General features: G+C 63.2%; 4 protein-coding genes across 9 annotated transcripts in view; 2 read left to right on the top strand and 2 right to left on the bottom strand.

The window, feature by feature from the left end:
• The window catches only part of CEP164 (centrosomal protein 164), a 45235-nt gene extending 44735 nt beyond the window's left edge, over positions 1-500 (bottom strand). For 2 of the 4 annotated variants that reach the window (XM_075172837.1, XM_075172838.1), the window contains exon 1: positions 335-496. The gene's annotated coding sequence lies outside the window, so the exon portion shown is untranslated. Of the gene's footprint in view, positions 1-334 lie in introns of all 4 variants that reach the window. The other 2 variants (XM_075172835.1, XM_075172836.1) reach the window with 2 other exon arrangements.
• The window catches only part of SIK3 (SIK family kinase 3), a 170689-nt gene that overhangs the window by 14587 nt on the left and 135352 nt on the right, over positions 1-20750 (top strand). The window lies entirely within an intron of this gene.
• BACE1 (beta-secretase 1) lies at positions 1075-8517 on the top strand. Of its 2 annotated transcripts, none has more exons than XM_075172832.1 (9): positions 1075-1320; positions 5542-5630; positions 6152-6368; positions 6658-6795; positions 6913-7047; positions 7198-7299; positions 7444-7593; positions 7746-7917; positions 8012-8517. In XM_075172832.1, the coding sequence occupies exons 1-9, from the start codon at positions 1075-1077 to the stop codon at positions 8251-8253; spliced, it is 1491 nt and encodes a 496-aa protein (XP_075028933.1). In that variant the 3' UTR covers positions 8254-8517. The 2 variants fall into 2 exon arrangements, with proteins under 2 accessions (XP_075028933.1, XP_075028934.1); XM_075172833.1 differs by having other exon boundaries at positions 1204-1320; positions 7988-8517.
• RNF214 (ring finger protein 214) lies at positions 11694-20715 on the bottom strand. 2 transcript variants are annotated; one of them, XM_075172830.1, is made up of 15 exons: positions 20607-20715; positions 20286-20517; positions 19782-19841; positions 19269-19409; positions 18404-18543; positions 17320-17388; positions 16390-16486; positions 16055-16143; positions 15510-15612; positions 14958-15056; positions 14223-14599; positions 13519-13654; positions 13149-13256; positions 12672-12767; positions 11694-11949 (listed from the first exon to the last, which is right to left on the bottom strand). In XM_075172830.1, the coding sequence occupies exons 1-15, from the start codon at positions 20696-20698 to the stop codon at positions 11884-11886; spliced, it is 1905 nt and encodes a 634-aa protein (XP_075028931.1). In that variant the 5' UTR covers positions 20699-20715; the 3' UTR covers positions 11694-11883. The 2 variants fall into 2 exon arrangements, with proteins under 2 accessions (XP_075028931.1, XP_075028932.1); XM_075172831.1 differs by having other exon boundaries at positions 15510-15600.

Raw genomic sequence — 20750 nt, 5'->3', positions numbered from 1 at the left:
AAAGCCATAGGGGAAGCAAGGCTTGCAAGGGGGAGAAATCGCTTCGAGGAATAGGACATAAACCAGAAAGATGCTTTTTTCCACCCATTTCATGACTGCACGGACTGCTGAAGCCTCGGAGCGCACGCACAGCCCGGAGCCGGCAGTCCCCCGCGCCGCTCCCGGCTCCGCCGCGGCAGCTCCCGCCGGCACTAAGGGCTCCAGGGAGCACAGCCCCGAGCAGAGGGAGGAGGGGACAGCGCGGTGCGGGGCCGGTCTCCGCAGCCTCCCTGCCCCGAGCGGGAGCCGCCTCCTCGCCCTCCCCGTCGCCCGCCCGCCAGCCCCGCATGCTCACCCCGCGTCGTGCCCGGGCCCCGCCGGCTCCCCCGCTCCCTCCGGGGCACCGGCCCTCGCCCCGCTCACCGGGGGCGCCCACCGGGCCGGGCCCGCGGGGGGAGCCACCGCCCGCTCGCCGCGTCGGCGGGTTGCCCGGGGCCGCACCGCCACGGCGGCCACTGCTTCCGGGTTGCGGCTCCCCTGGCAACGGCAGCGCCCGCCCCCGGCTAAATAGCATTGGGCGGCGGGGGTCCGCCCGGCGTCGGATTGGCCGGCGGGAGGCCTGGGCGGCGTGACGTCGGCGGTGCGGCGGCGCCTGCCGGGGGCTGTAGTCCGGGCGGGGCGGGTCCGGCCGCGCGTTGCCATGGCGACGCGTCGTCTCGGCCCGCGGCCCGGCCCGGCCCGGCCCGCCGCCCCCGCCTCGCCGACCCCCGGGGCCGGGCCGGGCCGCAGCCGGGGCGGGGGAGCCGCGGCGGGCCGGGCCGCGGCCGCAAGCGCTTCCGCCGGCGGGCGGGGTGCGGGCGGGCGGTGCGGCGGGCGGGCGCGGGCGGGCTTTCCGGGGCGGGGAGCGCCGCGCCGCCATGCCCGCCGCCCCGCTCGGCCCCGCCGCGCCGCCTGCCCGCCCCGGCGCGGCCGCCCGGCCGAGGCGCGGGGCGCTGCGGGCCCGCTAGGCGCCGTCCCCCGCCCGCCCGCCGGGAGGAGGGCTTTCCGGGGCGGGGAGCCGCCGGTGCCGCGGAGGGCGCGGGCAGGGCTGCGGCGATGGCTGCCGCCTGGCCCTGGCTGCTGCTGTGGCTGGGGGCGGCCGCCCTGCGCGCCCGCCCGGCCCCGCCGCGCATCCGGCTGCCGCTGCGGGGCGGCGCGGCCCTGCCGCCGGGCCCCCGGGCGCGCCGGGCGCCGGAGGAGGCCGAGCGGGGCGGCAGCTTCGTGGAGATGATCGACAACCTGCGGGGCAAGTCCGGGCAGGGCTACTACGTGGAGATGACGGTGGGCAGCCCCCCGCAGAAGGTACGGGCTGCGCGGAGACCCCGCGGGCGCGGGCGAGGGCCGCGGGCCGCCGGGCTTGGCCGGGAGCGGGCCCCCGCGCCGCCCCAGGGGGGCTGCGGTCCCGCCCCGGCCTCTCCGCGGCTCCGTCCTGGCCCCGCGGGGTGCGGAGGCGAGGCTCTGCGGGTGCCGCCGTGGCCAGGCACGCCGTCGCGTCGCTCTCGCTGCACAGCTGGGGCAGCCCTCCCGCTCCCCCGCCTTCTCGTGGTGCTCGGGGCTGCTTTTTCCGCTGCTTGCGGCGGAAGCTGGCTGCAGGCACCCGCCGAAGGTGACTCCCGCCGCAGCCGGGCGGCACACGGGCTGCCTGGGCGCCCCGGGGTGAGGCGGGTGGGTGCTGCCTGCGCCTCTCCGAGCCGTGCGTGCGGAGCGGGCCGGGCTGCATCCGTCCCTCCCGAGCCGAAGGATGCCACCGTGCAGGAGCTGGCACGGCGCGTGGGCGGCGAGGAGTGGGGATGCGGCGTGCCCGTCTGCGAGAGCCATGTGCCCGCCCGGAGCGGGCATATGCAGGCACGAAGGAAGCAGACGGCCAAGCCGCGCTTGGCGCGTTCCTCCCAGCACAGTGCTGGGCGCAGCTGCTGCCCGCCTGGCTCTGCAGGCTGCTCCCGACCCAGGCAGGTTTTCCAGAGCTTGCTTTCCTTGGGGCTCTGAGGAGTTGGGGGGCAGTGCGGGGAGGCAGCGTGCAGGAGCCAGGGATGGCCTCACTGGAAGGGGGGCCCGCGGGGCAGGCAGAGCAGGAGCCGGTGCACCACCGGGCTCTGCTCCTGCTCCGTCTTTTTGTCCGCGTCCCTCGTGTCCTGGGAGCTGCGCTGCCCAGCTGACATGCGTGGCACCGTCTGCCTGTGCGCTGGGGACAGCATGGGTGCCGAGGGCCAGGTGCCAGCCGCGCAGCCCAGGGCGGACCAGCTCCTCCCCTCTTTCATGGGTGAGATTCGGAGGTTCCTGCGGCCGAATCCTTTTGCGCCCATACGCTCATACCTACCACTGTCAGCAGCAAGTCTGGCTTACAGGCTCGAGGGGGCCGGCTCGGTGCTCAAGGGTCCACGTTCCTTCCAGCACGGGGCCGGGCTCCCGCGCGCCTGCCACCCACCACGTAGGCTGGTGCTGCCAAAACACCCACTGCCCACGCAGACTCTGAAATAAAGGCTGGCTTTTCCCCACGAGCTGGCTCTGTCCTGGGTGCCCGGCACGGCTCTGCACACGTGGTGGGACAGAGCGACACAAACGAGACGTGAACCGCGGACGGGGGGGTAACACCACCGCCACAGAAATCAGGTTTCTCAGAGCGGTTTTGTGTTGTCCCTGCGTGCCTGGGATTTATTCTCTGCTCTGGCAGGGTATGTTTAGGGAAAAAGGGAGGAGATTATTTCTAAAATCTAGTTTTAAATGTGATTTCATCATCTTTTGCCTGGGACCTGCCACGTGTCGCAGCTGCCAGATAATTTCCCTGCGAACCACCTGTTTCCAGGCACTCGTGCATTTCTGAACCAGTCACACTTTTGGGCAGCATCTCCCAGCCTTGGACTCCTTCCAAATGTGAACGTGGTGCGTGTGTGCGCGCGTGCGCGCGTGTGTGTGCTGGAGCAAAATCCCTCCAGGCATTGTAATGGAATTAAAAGATTCACATGAAAGAGTATGGCTGTGCATATGCAGGAAATCGGGGAGCGGGGAGGGTATTTATCTGTGGGGGTGCGTGCTCCTTCTCAAAGGCACACGTGTGGCCCGAGCACCCCGCTCTCCCCCGCCAGCCCATCTCCCTCCTTGCCTTTCCTTTCACCTTCCTGGTGCTGGCAAGGAAGTTTCTTTATTCTGTTGCGCTTTAATTTTGGTTCTGAGCTGTGCTGCGCTGCAAAGTCACCATCAGCAGTTAATTGCTCTCACACTCTACGTCCCTTAGCATGTTGGTTATGCTGCACGCTTACGCTGCAGGCTCCCCGGGACCGGCTGATTCATAAATAGACGGGGAAGAGGGCGGGAGCCGAGCATCGGGAGCCAGTGCTTCGGGACAGATGGCGAAGGCTCGGTGCCTCTGCGAGCAAGTCGAGGCTCGCTGCCCCAGGAGCGGCACGCAGCACTAGGGCAGGCGCCGCGCAGAGCCACTGCTTCTGCCCAGGTGCCCGGAGGGGCTGTCACTTCCAGGGAGCAGCAGATGGGTTTCAGGCAGCGTCCCCACCACACGTGTCCTGGCCCCGCCGGTTCACGTGTCGTGCCCTGGCCTGAATCAATGACCGGGCTGTGCGGGTGCGGGTCCTCTCCGTGGGGTCCTCTGCATGACCCCCGTCAGCAGGACGGAGCCTGCGGGCCGTGGGTCCCCGCCACTGCTCCCGCCGTCTCTTACGCACATAGTGCCCGCCAGCCTGGCGGGGATCGGCCGGGGTTGGGGCTGTCTGGCCGCCGAGGGCCGCGTGCAGGGCCCGGATAGCGGCGGCTTGCCTTGCCTCCCCGGCACAACTGCTGCTCTGGGACGGGTGAGAGCAAAGACCCTCCCTGCCGCCTGCGTCCTCTCCCTGCAGCATCGGCTCAGCAGGTCTTTCTCCAGGGAAACGCGTCTCCTGTGGGCACCCCCGGGATCAGCAGAAATGAGCTGTGTGGAGCAGATGGCCCCTAATGACTGATCAAACAGAACGCCCTGGGAACGGCCCGGGCGCAGCGGCAGAGGCTGCAGGTGCCGGGTTGCCAGGGGAAGGTTGGGCTGCGCAGCGGGTGCTGAGCGGGCCCGGCAGCTCTTGGCGCTTGCCCGGGGGGGAATATTGGAGGGGCAAACGTGCCGCTCTGATCTTTACCCGTGGCCCGAAATGTTCCCCTAGGCAAGAAGCTAGCCTGCGGTTGGGGGAGACCTGTCCCCCAGCGCAGCAGGGGCCGTGGCAGGGTGGCAGGGCTGGGGCAAGGGGCACCCAGGATGTGCTGCTCGCAGCCAGCCCTGTCAGCGGGCCACGGAGGAAACTCCGGCAGCTGGAGCCCAGCGCTTTTGCGATTAGCACAAGCGCATTAGCCTCCTCCCTCTCCCCTCCACAGATTAAGGGCCGAAGCCCTGGCACGCTGCTGGCTGGGGAGGTGCTGGCGAAGCACCCCTGGGGCTGGAGGGGAGAGCTCACCCCGCAGCTCTGCTGCCCACCACGGTGCGGAGCCCTGCAGAGCCCTGCTCCCACCCCAGCAATCCCCACCCGCCTGCCCTGGCTTCTCGCAAGGCGGAGGGGGCCGCAGGCAGGGGTCAGCTGGGGGCAGGATCCGGCTAGCCCGATCCTGGCCCCGCCGGCGGGATGTTTGCCAAACCCTGCCTGTGAGCTGTAATCCAGGGCACAGGCAGAAATGAATCGGGAGCAGAGCTCAGCATATGGATGGCCGATTAGCGGACCCAGCAACCTGCGGCAGCTTGCGTACCGTCAGTCCTTCCGACCAGCTTTGCGAGCAAATTAGGTTTCCTGGCAAGGGGAGCCCGGGCACCCCGTCTCGCTGCTGCTCTCTCCGACCCCACGACACCCTGCTGGGTACTTGCTGAATCCTGCCTGTGGATTCAGGCGCTGGGCGCCGGGGCCGAGGCCGGGCAGGGCTGAGAGGAGAGCTCACGCTCTGTTTGCACAGTGCCGGACAATGTTTGCTTTTTGTGCAACACCCTGATGTCGCTGACTCCTGCTCCACCACCGTGTCCTCTCGCACAGCGTCTCTGAGCTGTCCCCGGGCATGGGAAAAGGGGGCCCCTGCTCAGCTAGGGGCTCTGCGCCGCTGCACGGCATCCCTCCTGCCTCCTGGCCCCCCCCAATGCAACAGGCACCAGGGCGGCTTCCCTGCCCTGCCTCTGCCTGTCCCTCTGCTGCTGCCAGGGCAAAGGGCCCTTCGTGCCCACGTAGGGTGGGCTGAGCCCTGCCAGCCCCCGCAGCAGCACGCAGGGCTGTACCGGGGAGCCCGAGCCCGCCCGCCGCTGCCCCCTCCCAACACTTTGCCCAGCTGCTGGGCAGGGGTGAGCGGGGCAGGCCGTGGCCCCGGGCGGGAGGGCAGAGCCAGGCTTGCTGCCCAGGTGGGGACTCAGAGCCCTGGCTCCCCAGGAAGCACGCGGTACAGCGGCCACCACGTGCCAGGCATGGGGACAGGGAAAGCCTCACTCGCCTGCGGTGCCAGAGAGAGCTGGGTGGGCGCTACAGCAGGGTCCCACTGCAGTCACGAGCCTCCCTGTCTCTCTTCCTTCTCCAGCTGAATATCCTGGTGGACACAGGGAGCAGTAACTTCGCTGTGGGAGCTGCGCCTCACCCCTTCCTCCGGAGATACTACCAGCGGCAGCTGTGAGTATGCTGGGGGGACGCAGAGAGCACAGCCACCGCTCCGCGTGCCCGTGACGCAGCCCTGGCCCCACCGAGGCATGCCGTCCCTTCTTGCTGGGGGTCCGGCCAGACCCTGCCAGGTACCGCCAGCCTCCGGGTCTGCACGGCCCGGCTGTGCCTGGAGAAGGAGGGACCCCTCGGCCACCTGTCCGCCCTCCCAGAACATTTAAGACTGTCTGGGCCGCCGGCCATTGTGCACGGCAAACAACCGCTGGGCTTGTCCCCCGCACGCCCCGTGACAGCCTTGGCCCAGGCTGCAAGAAGCCGTCCTGGTGCTTCACCAACCCGTGGTGGGGCTCCCCAACAGCCGTGCGTGCGGAGGAGCACGCTGTCCTTGCCCAACCACGCCGTCTGCGGGACAGGCACGCCTCTGCGCTTCAAATGCTCGGCTGTGCATGCGTGTGCTCCCACCGTCACCCAGCCTGTGGGCCCCCGCTCCTCCTCCACACCGGTCTTACTCTGGCTCTTTGACGCCGTTGCAGGTCCAGCACCTACCGCGACCTGCGGAAGGGTGTGTATGTGCCCTACACCCAGGGGAAGTGGGAAGGGGAACTGGGCACCGACCTTGTCACCATCCCCCATGGCCCCAACGTCACCGTCAGAGCCAACATCGCTGCCATCACGGAGTCGGACAAATTCTTCATCAACGGCTCTAACTGGGAAGGGATCCTGGGGCTGGCGTACGCCGAGATCGCCCGGGTGAGTCCTGGCTCGCAGCCGGCCGGGCCCCAGCTCTGCCTGGCCCTGCCAGCAGACACGGGCACCCTGTCCCAGCAGGGCTCAGTTGCCTCTTTCCCTGCCTCCACTCGGTCCCCTGGGGCCCAGCTTGCAGCTGTGCTGGCCGCCCTGAGCCCTGCTCCGACAGCACGCAGAGCCAGGATCCCTGGGGCACAGCGGTCCTGGCAAGGGCAGCTCCCCCGGGCACGGAGAGCCCCGGGAGAAGGGATAGCACTGACACACCCCTGCCTCTGCTTTCTCCTCCCACCAGCCCGACGACAGCCTGGAGCCCTTCTTTGACTCCCTGGTGAAGCAGACCCGGGTGCCCAACATCTTCTCTCTCCAGCTTTGCGGGGCAGGCTTCTCGCCCAACGAGACGGAGGCCCCGGCGTCGGTGGGGGGCAGCATGGTGAGTGCGCTGCAGCCAGCGGGCAGGCCAGGGGGGCCGCTGGGGCTGCCCGCGGGGGACGTGCCCCGGCCGGAGTTGGCAGCGTGTGGCGGCAGCGCCTTTCTGCCTCTGCCGCAGATCATTGGTGGCATTGACCGCTCGCTGTACGTGGGTGACATCTGGTACACGCCCATCCGGAAGGAGTGGTACTACGAGGTCATCATTGTCAGGCTGGAGGTCAACGGGCAGGACCTGAACATGGACTGCAAAGAGGTGAGGGGGCACGGGGGGAACCTGCCCCTGCTGGAGGGGGCACTGCGCTGTCGCTGCTGCTGGAGGCATCCGCCTTCGATCTGAGGGGGATCGGGAGGGGAGCGGGCCTGGGGTCTTGCGCCTGCGTCACTCCTCCTCTTCTGCCCCCAGTACAATTACGACAAGAGTATCGTGGACAGCGGGACCACCAACCTCAGGCTGCCAAAGAAGGTGTTTGAGGCTGCGGTGAAATCCATCAAAACAGCTTCTTCGGTCAGTGAACCCCATCCCCCTCGCCGTGGGCACGTCCCCAGGGCCAGCGCGGGGCTGCGGGCAGCGCAGCTGCCCGTCACCAGCCTGAGCATCTCTGCTGCCGGCCCGGCGTGGCCCCGCTCACCTCCCCTTTCCCTCCGGCAGACGGAGAAGTTCCCGGACGGCTTCTGGCTGGGGGAGCAGCTGGTTTGCTGGCAGGTCGGCACCACCCCCTGGCACATCTTCCCGGTCCTGTCCCTCTACCTGATGGGGGAGGCCACCAACCAGTCCTTCCGGATCACCATCCTGCCCCAGGTGAGCGTTGGCCCGGCCAGACCCTGCCCGGTGCTGAGCTGGAGAGCGGGCCGGAGCTGGTCGCACGGGCAGGACCGTGCTGGGTGGGCACAGCTGCCTGCCCCGGGCGCTCTGCCCCGTCCCCGTTCCTGACGGCGCCTCTCTTTCTGCAGCAATACCTGCGCCCGGTGGAGGACGTGGCCACCTCTCAGGATGACTGCTACAAGTTTGCCATCTCCCAGTCCTCCACAGGCACCGTCATGGGCGCCGTGATCATGGAGGGCTTCTACGTGGTCTTCGACCGCGCCCGCAAGCGCATCGGCTTCGCTGTCAGTGCCTGCCACGGTGAGGGCTGGGCCCGGAGGGAGGGAGAGGCGGGGGGGACGTGGACGTGCAGTGGTAGTGCGGCCGCCAGAGCCCTGCCTTCTCCCACCCACAGTGCACGACGAGTTTCGGACGGCTGCGGTGGAGGGGCCCTACCTGCACTCCAACATGGAGGACTGCGGCTACAACATCCCGCAGACGGACGAGTCCACCCTGATGACCATCGCCTACGTCATGGCAGCTATCTGCGCCCTCTTCATGCTGCCCCTCTGCCTCATGGTGTTCCAGTGGCGCTGCTTCCACTGCCTGCGCCGGGACCACGACGACTTTGCCGACGACATATCCTTGCTGAAGTGATGGTGGAGCGTGGGGGCAGCCCCGGGGGCTGCAGCTGAGGCAGCAGGGCAGGGAGAGGTAGGTCCGTCCTCCGGGGGCTGCAGCGAGGAGGCAGGGCAGCAGCGTGGGGAGCTCAGACCCTCAGCCCAGGCCCTCCTGGCCCTGGGGGACTCGGTGCCCGTCGGGGCCAGCGGGCCGGGAGCAGCCGTGGGAGCCCCAGGCCTGGGCTGCGCTCGTCTGGCGCCTCCAGAAAGAGCGTGGCAGCTGGGGAGGGGGGTGAGAGCGCAGCCACCCCGTCCCAGGGGCTGGGGGCAGCTTCTCTGCTCCGGCGCCAGGATGGGCCGGGCTGTCCCAGACTCTCCTGCCCAGCTCTGCCAAGCGTGATGGAGTCACGCTGACGAGCCATCCCCTGCCTGTCCCGTCTCCCTCCGTCCCTGTGCAGCTGCCCTTCTCAGCCTGCTCCGCCGGGAAGCCGCTGGCCCAGGCTCTCCGTGTAGGGAGCTGTGCGTGGGTGCACGCGCGCTGCGGCCGTGCCTTCTCCGTGCGGCTCCCTGCCCAGGACGCCTGTCCAAGCTGGACTCTAGAGTTCACATCTCCGGAGCCTCCCGTCCCCAGCCCCGGGCTTTTCGGGGGCAGCCGCGCAGGGCCAGCCTGGGGCTGCCCGGACAGGAGCAGCCAGAGGCAGAGGTTCCCTCCCATCCTCCTGCTTCCCCGTACACCGCTCGCTCTAACATTTCCCGTGGCATTTCCCCTGCCTTCCCAAACTATCCTTCCGCTGCCGCCAGCCCCAGGACTCCCCGTGCCCCCCCTGCCCTCCCGGCTGCCTCCCGGGACAGGCAGGAGCAGGCACCCATCCTCTCCCCACTCCGCTTTCGCTCGCCACGTCCCCTCTGGGGACGGGAAGCCGCCTACCCTCCCTCCCAGCATCAGCGGCGCCTGCCACGGAGAAGCCGGTGGCTGCTGCCCTCCCGCCCCGGGGAAAACAGCCTCCCAGCTCGGGGACGCGGGCTGCACGGGGAGGGAAGGAAGCGGCATCCCCCACGGGCACTGCGCAGCCTGCTACGCACAGAAACCGCGTGCCAGGAGAGAGCGAAGCTCCCAACCCCGGCGCCGGCCGCTCCCCAGCCCACCCGCCCGATCGAAAGCCATAGGGGAGCCAGCGCCGGGCTCGGCTGGCCCCCGCCCGCAGCCCCTGCCCTGCCTCACCGCCGGCGAGTCCCACGGCGCGGGGCATAGCGGCTCCCCTCCGCTCGCTCCGTGACTCCGCGCGTCCTGGCCCTGGCCGGGCCCCGGCTCCCGCTCCCGAGGCGTGAGACACCCTGGCAGCTTGGGGACAGGCGGCGGCTGTGGGGACTGCAGCATTTATTATTTTTTAAACACATGGTTGTATTTATTTCTTTTTTTTTTTATAACGCGAGTCACTGGTAGTGCAGCTGCGCAGGATCAGAGCGTGTATATAGCAGGTCCCACACCACGCACGGGTGTACAAATAACGGTCGCTTCTCACCTGTACAATATATACATATATCTATATTTTTAATTCTAGCGCTGAAAGCCACTGTTCCGAACCCAACATTAGGGGGTTTGGCCCTGTTTGGTTTGGGGTTTTTTTAAATTTTGTAGCCCTCTGCTCAGTCCCAGGGCCTTGGCCCCAAGCCAGGGCCAGGGCTTGCTCAGCAGCGGCGTGCTCGGGTGGAAGCACTTCGTGGCTCAGAGGGGACCGAGCTGGTTTCAGAGGAGGTGGCGAGGGACGGAGGGGATGCAGGAGGAGGGCAGGGCTGGAGCACGCGGAGCAGCGGTTCACAAGCCGAAAGGACGCGTTGCGCAGGAGGCACTGTTGTCCTCATCGTGTTCGTACAGCAAAGGGAGGATTTTCCGGCATGCAAGGACAACCCTCCCCTTCTCCCCGCCCGCCGCAGCTCGCCCTGCCCCAGGGAGAGGGGCCACTGCGGGCTCACCGCCTCCCTTCCCCGGGGCAGACGCCCCTGAGCTTGCAGGCAGCCGATAATGCTGTGTTTCCTCGCTTCTCCGCCTCCGACCTGGACGGGAAAGTGCTTTGTTTTAAACACCGAGATTCACTGATTCAAAGGCAAGGTTCCTCCGCGAGCACACGACGGGGCTACCTGCGGTGCCAGGGCCGAGCTGGCAGCTGCCCAGCGGAGGCACGCGCAAGAGCCGGGCCACCAGCTCAGGTGGGGAGAGGGGCTGGGGCTGGAGCACCGCGGCTCTGCAGTAATCCCCAAGCGTAAAGCTTGCTAACTACATCCCGCGGTTAAAGGTTTCTTGGAGAAAGCAGGGAGGGAGCCAGCGCGCGAGGCGGGAGGAGGAAGCACGCGCAGCGTAGGAGAGGCCAGCCGGCCCGCGCGCTGGGCGCCGCCACAACAGCCCGCTACACGCACCCCTAAGCCGTCCCACTTCGCTACTAGCGCGCTTGCGTCCAGTTCCCATGCCTTGCTCCAAAACTGCAAGCACCCAGCGATTCCGCTCCGGCGCAAGACGAGAGGGCAACGTTAGGCAATTGCAGAGCGCGCACAGACCTCCACACCCTCGTGCCTGCCCGGACCCCCCAGGATCCCAGAGACTCTGGTGTGGACCACTGCCTTAAAAACACGCTGGCAAGCGTGTGCGTGCGTGTAGAAAGATTCGGACTGAGGCCAAATTCAGGCGTGCTGCACCCAGGCAGCGCTTGCACTGACCAGCCCTGAGGCATAGGTGCCCCAGCAGTGCCGAATTTGTGCCACAGACTGCAAATAAGGGGGGGGGAATTCTACAGAGTAAGTGCAAGATGTTAAGTGGTGCCGAGCACCCCGGAATCCCACCGAAATCCATGGAGAAAGGGTTGGTGCGTCAGCCCGTGCTTTAGCAGAAAGTACAGGAGAAGGGAAACTAGGAAGTGCAACAGGTTGGTTATCCTGGGCTGCAGCGCAGCCGAATCCGCTCGCTCCGGAGCGCTCCCTCCCCAGGGCCCCGAGTTACAGCAGGGAACGCCGGGTGAAGGCGCGTGCGGAACTCTGCCCCGCAGGAGGGGGACAGGGACGGTTGCCGCAGGCTGTTGCTGTAGACTCCAGTACTCTGTAACCTATTGTCTGTGTAAGAACAATGAATGTTAACACGGTAAGTTATTATTACATTAAAAAAAGACCACAAAAAATGCTCTTCATCTGCAAGCTGTTCATTGCTAAGAGGGGAACTACCGGGTGAGCACCCACAGCACCAGACGGACCCGGCAGGGGACCGGTCCGCTGGGGCACGGGGCGGTGAAGCGTCCCGCCAAGGGGAAGGGTTTGTGACAAGCGTGGAGCTGCTGGGAGCGCCGGCCCCGGGGAAGGAGCTGCTGGAAGCTAAGTGGGAAGAGGTAGTTACAGCAGCCGCTGGAGTCCCAGCAAGCAGGTTACGCTTCAACGCTCATTCAAAAGGAAGCCAGCAAGGCCGCGCACTAAGAAATAAGGAGCAGCACCAAATCACTGCATAATATACACACTTTATTTATGAATTTGTATGTATACAGACTTTCTATACACACATTACCTATATAATAAAAATGTACATGTGTATACATGGTCGTATAAATATAGAACTGTAGAAATCTTAGAACTGATCCTGTCTATTCACAGCAACTCCTCCTGTGGGACCGCTTTGTTCGAGTAGCCGTCATTTGAGACTTGGGCAAAAGGGGCAAGTGTCATTTGTGTTGGTTTGTGCCCAGAATTTGATGCACTGGAAGAGAGAGAATTAGTCAAGAGCCACTGGCACAACTCAAAGGCGCTGCGAACAGCGTGGCATTACTTTTCCGGAACGGTGCTGGCAAGGGCACTCATTTTAAGGGATGGTCTCTTTTGCACCTTAGAGACAGCCTCCAGCAAAAGGTCGCCATGTGGAGGGAGCCCTCTTCAACCTAGCAGGATCATCAGCCCCTCCTCAACACATGGTTCTCCGTCTCCTCGGCAGTTGCTGGAGGCCCCAGAGCCACTGGGACGAGGGCTTTGCCTACACAGGTGAACCACTGCCAGCACTGCGGCATGAGAAAGTCTCCTCCTCTTCCCAAGAGCTCCTGTCCACAGACCGACAGTGCCCAGACGCCTGGGCGGCGGTGGCAGCTCTCTCCACCGCCCTGCATTCTACATCCTCCCAGACTGCCCTGCTCCAGGAAGGCAAAAGGCCAGGATCTGACCCTCCGAGCAAGGAGCACAGGCTCGGGGGCAGGAGTAAGGAGAGCCTGTTCCTAAAGCCACCACCGAATGGCCACTCAGGGTGGCCCAGCTGGGAGTATGGAAAGGCGGGGTGACAGGATGCAGAGAAGTTGTTTATCGATCACTTCTCCCGGCAAGACCTCGGGACAACAGGGACTCGCTACACGTGCCCAGGGCCCCAGAAGGAATCAGCACCAGGAACCATTACGAGGAACCCAAGAGCAGCACACAGCCGGGGAGCACACTCACCTCCTTGTGCAGCACGTGCGAGCAGGCCATGGGGTGAAGGTCACCGGGCTGCACAAGCTTCTGGCACATTAGACACAGCTTACAGGCAGCCGGGGTCTGGGACGAGCAGCGAGGGAACAGAAAGGAGACAGGCACGGAAGTCAGATACCCCAGCTCAGATCTCGTATTCCACATTCCAGCTACTCGTCCTGCCAGCTGCAGCCAGGGGCCGCAGTTTGCCCAATTCCTTCCTCGGCACACAGCCGTCACACGACGTTAGAGCCTCCGACACCTCTCTTGCGGCCGTTCCCCTCTTCCCCAACGTGAAGCACAAAGGATCCATGCCCCTCACCCTTCCCTTCTACCGCACCAGCCCGAGTAGCTGCGTGAGGAGAGCAGCTTCGCTGGCTCGTCCTTTCGGCCACCTCTCAAAGGGCTCCCCTCCCTCCGCTTTCCCTGGGGATGGCGAAGCGCTCCAGGAAAGCCAGAAAGTCTTACGTGTGACGCTGTTCCAGGGTAAGCCACCTGGGCCGGGGGCAGGAACATGGGTGTGCTGATCTGAGGCAGCGGAGCAGAGAAGATGGGGGCCCTGATTCGACCGAGAGGCTGCAGCAAGGCAAACAAGGCACATCAGAAAAGCCCAGAAGGAAAGGACAGCCCCGTTACTCCAAGTCACCTCGGGAAAAACTGCTCCCAAGAGTTACGCCGCAGTCAGCAGAAAGGGGACACCCTGACGCGTAGCCCAAGCCCGAGCTCTGTGCGGTCCCGGCAGCAGGCACGGCCTCTCACCGCTACCCAGGCTCCCCCTCCCAGCAGCCCCCCGCGAGGAGTCTGGCGGGCTGCCGCCGGCCCCCCGCCGCTCTCCCACCTGAGCCCCGGCCGCTGCCCGCTCCTGCTGCTCCGCCAGCTTGGCCGCCACCAGCTGGTTCAGCTCCTCCATGGTCAGACCCGCCATGGTCCTCCGAGCAGTCTTGATCTGCTGCAGTATGTTGGTGAGCTGGGCCCTGCAGGGACAGCAGCCTGCTAAGAGCTCCCAGCCACCGCCAGCGAGCGAGCGGCCCCCACGAACCCTCCGTCAAAGGCCCTGCAACACTGCCCCAGGCAAGCCCGCGACCCCAGCCCCGGGGGAAGCCCGTATCACAGCAAAGGAGCGTGTGCTCTCAGCCGTCTACCGTCTAAATGAGGCGAATCACACGCTGAGCGAGCTTCTGTCCCCAAAATGCTGGGGAAAGAGCGGGAAACCCCAGCTGGAGCGAGGGAGAGCGCCCGCCTGTCGTGCAGCCAGGGTGCAGCACCGCGGAGGCTGAGGGACTCGCTGAGGCAGTGCTGCGTGCAGGCTGCTCTCGGCTGTGCGCGGGCATCACCGCTGTCCTTTAGACAAAGCTCCAAAGGTTTCTCATTCCCAGCGCTATGGCAAACCCGACAGAGAGCACCCAGCCTTTGCTCCTCGCCTTCGGGCTTCCCTCCCTCCAGACCCCGCAAGCGCCAAGAGGGGCTCCACTTCCCCTCAGCCCAGCTCACGTCCCACACGCAAGCCTTCGCTCTCCGGGAAGGACACCGCGGGACCCTTACTTGTTGCACTGCGGAAACCGAGCCAACAACTTCTCCAGCAGCTTTTCCAGCTTATCGGCCGGCTGCAGCCTGTGAAACTCTGGAGTGACGTTAACTCCTCCCAGGCCTGGCGGAGGAGGGATGGAGGCAGCGGGAGTCACGTGGGGGCTGTGCGTGCCAATAAGCGATGCCACTACAGGGCTGTTTCTTCCCTGGGAAGCAGGCAGCGGCGGGGAAGGCTGGTTGGGCCTGGAGATCGCAGGGTTCAGGAGAGGAAAGGAGAGCGCCCGAGGATCGGCGCTCGGCATGACCATGGGAACGGGAACTGGTCCGATGGGAAACGGGAGCCTGGGAGTAAGGGATGGGTTGGGCTGGAATGCCGTCAGCATGAAATCTGTCTGAGAAAGAAAAACGGGGGGAGAAGAAAAGGCTGGTTAGAATAAGCCCGTCTGAAGGCAGAGCCGAGGTGCCTTCCTCCCCAGCCAGAGAGGAGGTGGGCCGAACCGCAGGCACCGGCAGCTATGCTCCTCGCGGCAAGGGGAAGAGGCCCTTCCCCTCCTCCCCAGGGACAGCAGGTAAGCCCAAACGGAGAGGGGACGAGCACGGGACTCCAGAAAAGGCGATCCCGCACAGCCTCCTTCAAGGCACATAGCACAGGCAGTGCCAGTTACGGGCCAGCGGGCAGGCTGTCCCCAGAGTCTCACAGCAATTCCCAGCAGCGAAAGCTTGTGTTTGTTAGGCGGGAGAGGCACTCACTTCTGAGGGTGGAGGTGGCAGCGTCGGGGTTGGGATCTGTGGGAGGCTGCTCAGCTTTGTCCCATTTCTCACCATCTGGATGTGGTCGTTGAACTGATCCTGGCAGAGAGGAAAGAAAACAGACGCATCTATCAAAGCCTCTGCCCGAGGAAGTTTTGGGCGCTGCGTGCTTAGAAGAGGCAGGTTGCCCTGCCTGGGCAGGGCACTCTCAGCCCCGGAACGGCTGCGGGCCCTAAAGCGGACACAGTTTGGTTCCACAGGAGTCAAGAGAATGAAAAAGGACCCGGAGGGAGAAAGAGAATAACTGGCTCTCGATTAACCCAACAGGCTGCTTTCGTGTCCACGAGGCTCATCCACACGCACGAGCCTGAAGAGGCAGGCAGATCTCTGCAACTGCTCGCAAAGGCAGACCGACCGTGCCGTGCCTGGGGGCACACAGCTTTTTCTGGGTCTTGGTCCTCTCCCAAAGAGGGTTGAGACTGAGCGTGCAAAGTAGCGTCACTGTGAAGAACTGCTCGCTGTTAGGCTGGGAGCCGTTCGGCAGGAACTTACTCGGACACTTTCCTTGGTCATTCGTATCCTGTTCAGCCTCATCTCCCACTCCTGCTTTGGCCTCATCGTCTCCAGCGTGGGCGGTGCAGACCTGCAAGCACAACTAAACTTTCCCACTTGCAACTGTGCTCTCACTGGCAGCAAAGCGGGAGCAACTAACACCCCACACCCTCCTGCCTTCCCCCATCAGGGCTCCCCTCCTCCAGCTGGGCGGGAAGAAGGGCTCACGCTCAGGTGAGAAACCCCGCAAGAGGGGAGCTACCAGAGTGCGGACTGATCGGGCAGACAGACACGGACACCACAGCAACGCCGTGCCTACAGCACTCTGTCAAGAGCACGGCACACGTTCGGCAGATGAACAGTAGGAGGGAATAAGCACAGCCCCACAAACCTGTTTTGTGACATGACTGAGTCACGTTATTTTAGCAAGAAAGCCACGGGAAACCTTCAACGACTTCAGTCAAACCTCCAGAGTGGAGGAAGAGGAGATGGGTACGTAGGTACACGTGAGCTACCCTGCCATTTCTGAGACTACACGGGCTTACTTGAGGTAGGTGAGGTGCAGCTCTGCTTCTTTTTCTGCTTCTTCTAGTTTCAACACCAGCAGCTCCTTTCGGCTCTCCAGGGACAGGATCTGGCAGAGAGAGGCCCCACATGAAGAGCAGTTTCTGTTCTGCCGTGTTTCTTGCTGCCAGACCGCGACTGTAATCTCTTCACTAAACACCGCGCTAAGTTAGTTAGTCCCGACTAACTTTTTTACTGCACTAATCTTTGCTTATCCCTCCTCTTGTCCCACGGAGAGGGGGACTTCGTCTTACCTGGAATCTTAAAAAAGACTCTCTTCAACAACTGCTTTGCAGGTAAGAAGTCACCTACTAACCTCTGCTTTCCAGGCCCGTTCCGTCTCCTCCAGAATGTTCCTGTTGATTTCATTGTGCTGGTTCTTCAGCTTATCTAGCTCCATCTCCCACAGCTGCCTGCAGACAGAAACAGAAGGAGTCGGCTTAGGCTTAGGCACTGGCATGGCGTGGAACAGGAGAGCTGACACACTCCCACAAAACCATCCATCGATCCTGGTAGCTCTGGATGGGGTGGAACCGTGGAGGATCGACAGCTCCCAGACCACGACACCAGCCGGAGGTCCCAAGGCTGCGTGAGTCATCGTCCCAAGAGCGAGCTGTTCCAGAGCAGGCAAACAACCAGTGTGCAAACACGCCGGGCAAAACGAGGAGAGGGGAATTCCCCTCGGCAAAATTCAGTCCAACTCCAGGGAAGGGTGCACAGGTCGCAACCAGGAAGTAACCTGAACCAGCACACAGAACTAAGCCGTTCTGATCCTGGCCCTTTCCACCTGTGCTATGTGAGCACCTATGCCTGCATCTGGAAGGTTCTCTGCCCAGCGTTGGAATATCCGAGCGTGCCAGAGTTTGGAGTAGTTGGGCAGCTGTGGGGAACAGAGAGAGAAATAGGTTTGCCCTAATTCCGGGAAGTTGAAATGCAATCCGAGGTAGCAGTTACAAGCCGAGTCGATCCACTGAGCAGAAACTCTAATCTTACGGGATCTTTATGTCCCAAGCATCTACGAGCCTGCTTGTGACCGGGATCAAAGAGGATTTAATCCAGAGACTGGGGGCACCAGCCTGCTGGAAGAGGAGATAAAACCTTTAGAGCGCGTAACTGGACAGCACACAGCGTTAGACCACTCCTTCTAGCCTACCCCACAAGAAGCATCAGATTCGCTCCACGGCAAAATGACCGGAAGGAAAAGAGTATTCAACAGCATTAATCCGGTAATAGAAGAGCGCCTTACTTTTCATCGGACTGCTCTGCAATCAGAGAAGCAATCTTGTTTTCCTTCTCCTCCTGCTCTTTCAGCAACCTGCGCAAGAGAAAAAGGACAGACGGAGTCACCCGCTGCGAAGGTGTTATCGCCCAGCCGTTAATGCCGCAGGTCCCCGTTTAAACAACATACTGGCACAGCTGTGCGCCCAACGTAACAACACACTCTGAAGACTGCACCTTTCAGTAGATGTTTGAAAGCAACCACTAACATCCTCCAGGGCAAAAATTTTGCTGTATCATGACACTGCACAAAGACTGTGGCACAGAACCAGAAGCCACCACAGGGAGCTGTGCTGCTCTGACAACACACGCTTTGCAACCATTCACTCGGGGTGAAACGGGGGCTGAGTGCTTGGAACCATTACTAGAGGAGCTTTATCCAAAAACATCAGCGAGCCCTCAGAATAAAAAAAAAAAAATCAGACCTCTACGATATGACGGAATGGCTCTGTAAACGTGCAAATTCACCATCCAAAGGAACCTTCAGATATTCACAAACAGCTCGCATCTTGCTAGACCCCCCGCCCCGAATCTAGTGAGATTCTTCGCACAGAGCACACGGCCTGCCGCACAGCAAAGCCTGACAGCAGCAGCCAGTCTTTCAAACCATTCGGCGTAGGGCATAGTCAAGCAGCCTACCGAAACGGGAAATTTTGGGGAGAACAACTTGGAAAAGCCAACGAGACCCTACCCCTAGCGCTGCAACACAGCAGTCCCGCCTCCCGCGGAAAGGCTCTGGGTTCTGAAAGACGGCAGCGCACAGAGCTGAGCTGCACGTCGTCCTCGCCAAGGGCTGTCCACGCATACACCTAACAGGCAAAGCAATAACCCGCTGCCCCAAAATTCACCTTGAGATCTTCTGTAAAGAAAAGCTGCTCTGTCCATTCAGCTGCTAGACCCATTCAAAACCGTACAGGTCTGTCCTAAACTGCTCGCCAAAATACTCGCTGCTTCCAAGAAGTTTAACGTGATCCTCTTTTGCTTAATCCCGTATACATCAGGGTTACCTTTCCTCCTAAAGAAAACCGCTACTTGCTTTTCCATACTAATACCTTCTGCCTTTCTCACAGAGTTTCTCAATTTCTGCTTTCAGATCCTGCTCTTTCTGCAAGAATTCTTTCTTTTCTTTCTCCATCTTCTTCTTTGTCTCTTCTCGCTTGATCGTAACATCCTGAATTGCTTTCAGGATCTCCTAGAGTAAAACAAGCATCACACAAATAAAGAGCAAAATTCCCAAGTAATGGTTTTGTTTTTAAATCCATTATTACTTCAGGTTAATTGGAGAGAGTTTATGAGATTACACGCGTCACCAAAACCTTTCTTTTTAGTAGATCCAGACGAGATATATAGCAGTTGTTACGAGGAAACCCAGGAGGTATAAACCACAGGTTCTCCTGTCTCTTTAGCAGGATTTTAAGGGGCAGTGAGTTCTGCTCTTTTTAGATCTAGCCCATGGGCCACTGATGGTTCCTTTTCTCTTAAGGTGAGCTGCCACAGGGCCAGCTGCGAATCACTCATTTAACCTAATGATCCGTGAGCAACGGCCACAGAGATCTAAGTAATCGCAGGGAGCTAATTCTCCTCACTTCACTCCAGTTTTCATTTGGAAAAAACGCCGTGCTTGCTGAAGAGACACTGCAAGATCACTGGCCGGAGCGGATGCGCACGCAGGATGCTGCGTTAGGAATGAGTCCTGAACTGCTCAGCACCCCGATTTGGGCAGGGGCCAGTCCTCAGCGCTGTAAAACAGTGTAGTACACTCAAGAGAAACTGCCACGCGGCGGGTGACTGCCGCTTCTCACGGCCTGCTCTGCTCCCCGCTGTGCCCCTCCGCGCGAGGCCAAAGCAGCCCACCTTAACCGTGTAAGCGGCAGTGCTAACGGGCAGGTTAAACAAAAAGAGGACCTCGCCAAATACCTGGTGGTTCTTCATCTCTTCTTCCCTCCGCTGCTGGAGCTGCTTAAGCTGTACCTGCAGCTGATTCTCCACTTGCCTCTGTTTGTCCAACACCTCCTGGTAGCGCTCCTTCAACAAAGCCCTCTCGGACATCATTTTGTCCTGCAGCGGAGAGCGGAAACTTAGGGAGAAAATTTCCCTCACGATAAAGAGAGCGCGGACAAGGGCAGGAAAGCTCAGCGGCGTATAAGAGCCCAGAAGGTGCCACCATCAAGAAGCACAGTTAAACGGCTTCCACTGTCAAAGCTCAGGCTCTCTAGATCAGAAAAGATGAAGGGAGGCACTGCCCGCAGCTGCAGCTAGCGCTGCATCTCCTCCTTGAAAGAGGACAGCTTAAGAACTCCGAGGCTGGTATGAAAAGGAGAAAAAACACCCTGTGGGAAGGGCAGCGCTCCAGCTCCTTTGCGTGGGGAACGGCAGCATGGGAGCGCGAGCGGCAGAGCCTGGACCCGATCGCAGGGCTTCGATACCCACCAAGTTCTTCTCGATGTCCTGATCCGTGTTCACATCCATATCGGCCGTCTTGAAGTCCGTCTGCAAAGGGAGACGATCGCCGTCAGACCCCCCACCTGCAGCTTCACCGAGTGGCCAGACCCACATCAGCAACCCGTCCCGGAGAAACACCGGCGCTGGCGGCGCGACCCGCACCAGATTCGGAGAGGCCGCTCTTAACCAACCCTCGTTTCATTCTTTTGCTTAAGGACCGGTCAAAGCACAAGGCCGCCCATCCGTAAGGCAGCGGCCGGACCCGCTTTACCATCCAGCCCCCACCTGTCGGACCCACGGGTGCCGCTGCCCCCCGCACCCGCCCTCCCCGCAAGCGGCGGGGCTCAGGAACACCCTTTAGGAAGCCTCGCTCCACACGCCACGAAGTCCCACCCTCCCCAGGGGCCCGGCAGCCTCCTCCCGCAGCCCGCTCCCCCTCGGGGCAGGGCCTACCCCCAGCCCCGGCAGGAGCCCAGCGCGGCGGACACCCACCTGCACCGCGATGTTCTGCGAGGGCCTGGCGGGGGCCGCCTCCGGGTCGGGCTCCTCCGCCTGCCCCCCGGCCTCCACGGCGCCGGGCCCGGCCTCCCCCTCGCCGCCGGGCGCCGCCGGGGCCTGGCCGGGGGCGGCGGGGCCGCAGGGGGCGGCCGCGGGCTCCGCCTCTCCGCCGGGGCCGGCCGGCGCCGCCTCGCTGGGGCTCTCCGGGGCGGAGAGGGCGCTCCCGCTGCGCGAAACAAACAGCTCGGTCACTCGCTCCGCCCGCCCGGCCCGGCCCGGGCCCGGGCCCGGCCCCGGCCCGCCGGGCCTACCTACCTGCCGGGCGGCGCGGCGGGGCCGGGCTCGCAGAGGCGCGGCGGGGCCGGGGCGGCGGCGGGGCCGTCGGCCTGCGCCTGCTCCAGCGCCATGGGGCTCGCTGCGCGGCTGGGGCGGGGCCCGGGCCCGGGCCCGGCGGGGCGC

This window comes from Calonectris borealis, chromosome 24 (assembly GCF_964195595.1).
Source record: "Calonectris borealis chromosome 24, bCalBor7.hap1.2, whole genome shotgun sequence".
Lineage (NCBI taxonomy): Eukaryota > Metazoa > Chordata > Aves > Procellariiformes > Procellariidae > Calonectris > Calonectris borealis.
The sequence above is the reverse complement of the archived record's forward strand: the minus strand, read 5'-3'. Positions and strand labels throughout refer to the sequence as shown.

Coding starts and splice junctions, on each gene's coding strand:
- RNF214 (XM_075172830.1), bottom strand. CDS start 20,698: ATGGCGCTGGAGCAGGCGCAGGCCGACGGCCCCGCCGCCGCCCCGGCC. Junction 20,518..20,606: donor CCCGCCGCGCCGCCCGGCAG/GTAGGTAGGCCC, acceptor TGTTTCGCGCAG/CGGGAGCGCCCTCTCCGCCC. Junction 13,655..14,222: donor CGGTTTCCGCAGTGCAACAA/GTAAGGGTCCCG, acceptor CTGTCCCTGCAG/GGCCCAGCTCACCAACATAC.
- BACE1 (XM_075172832.1), top strand. CDS start 1,075: ATGGCTGCCGCCTGGCCCTGGCTGCTGCTGTGGCTGGGGGCGGCCGCC. Junction 7,300..7,443: donor CCATCAAAACAGCTTCTTCG/GTCAGTGAACCC, acceptor TCCCTCCGGCAG/ACGGAGAAGTTCCCGGACGG. Junction 7,918..8,011: donor CGCTGTCAGTGCCTGCCACG/GTGAGGGCTGGG, acceptor TCCCACCCACAG/TGCACGACGAGTTTCGGACG.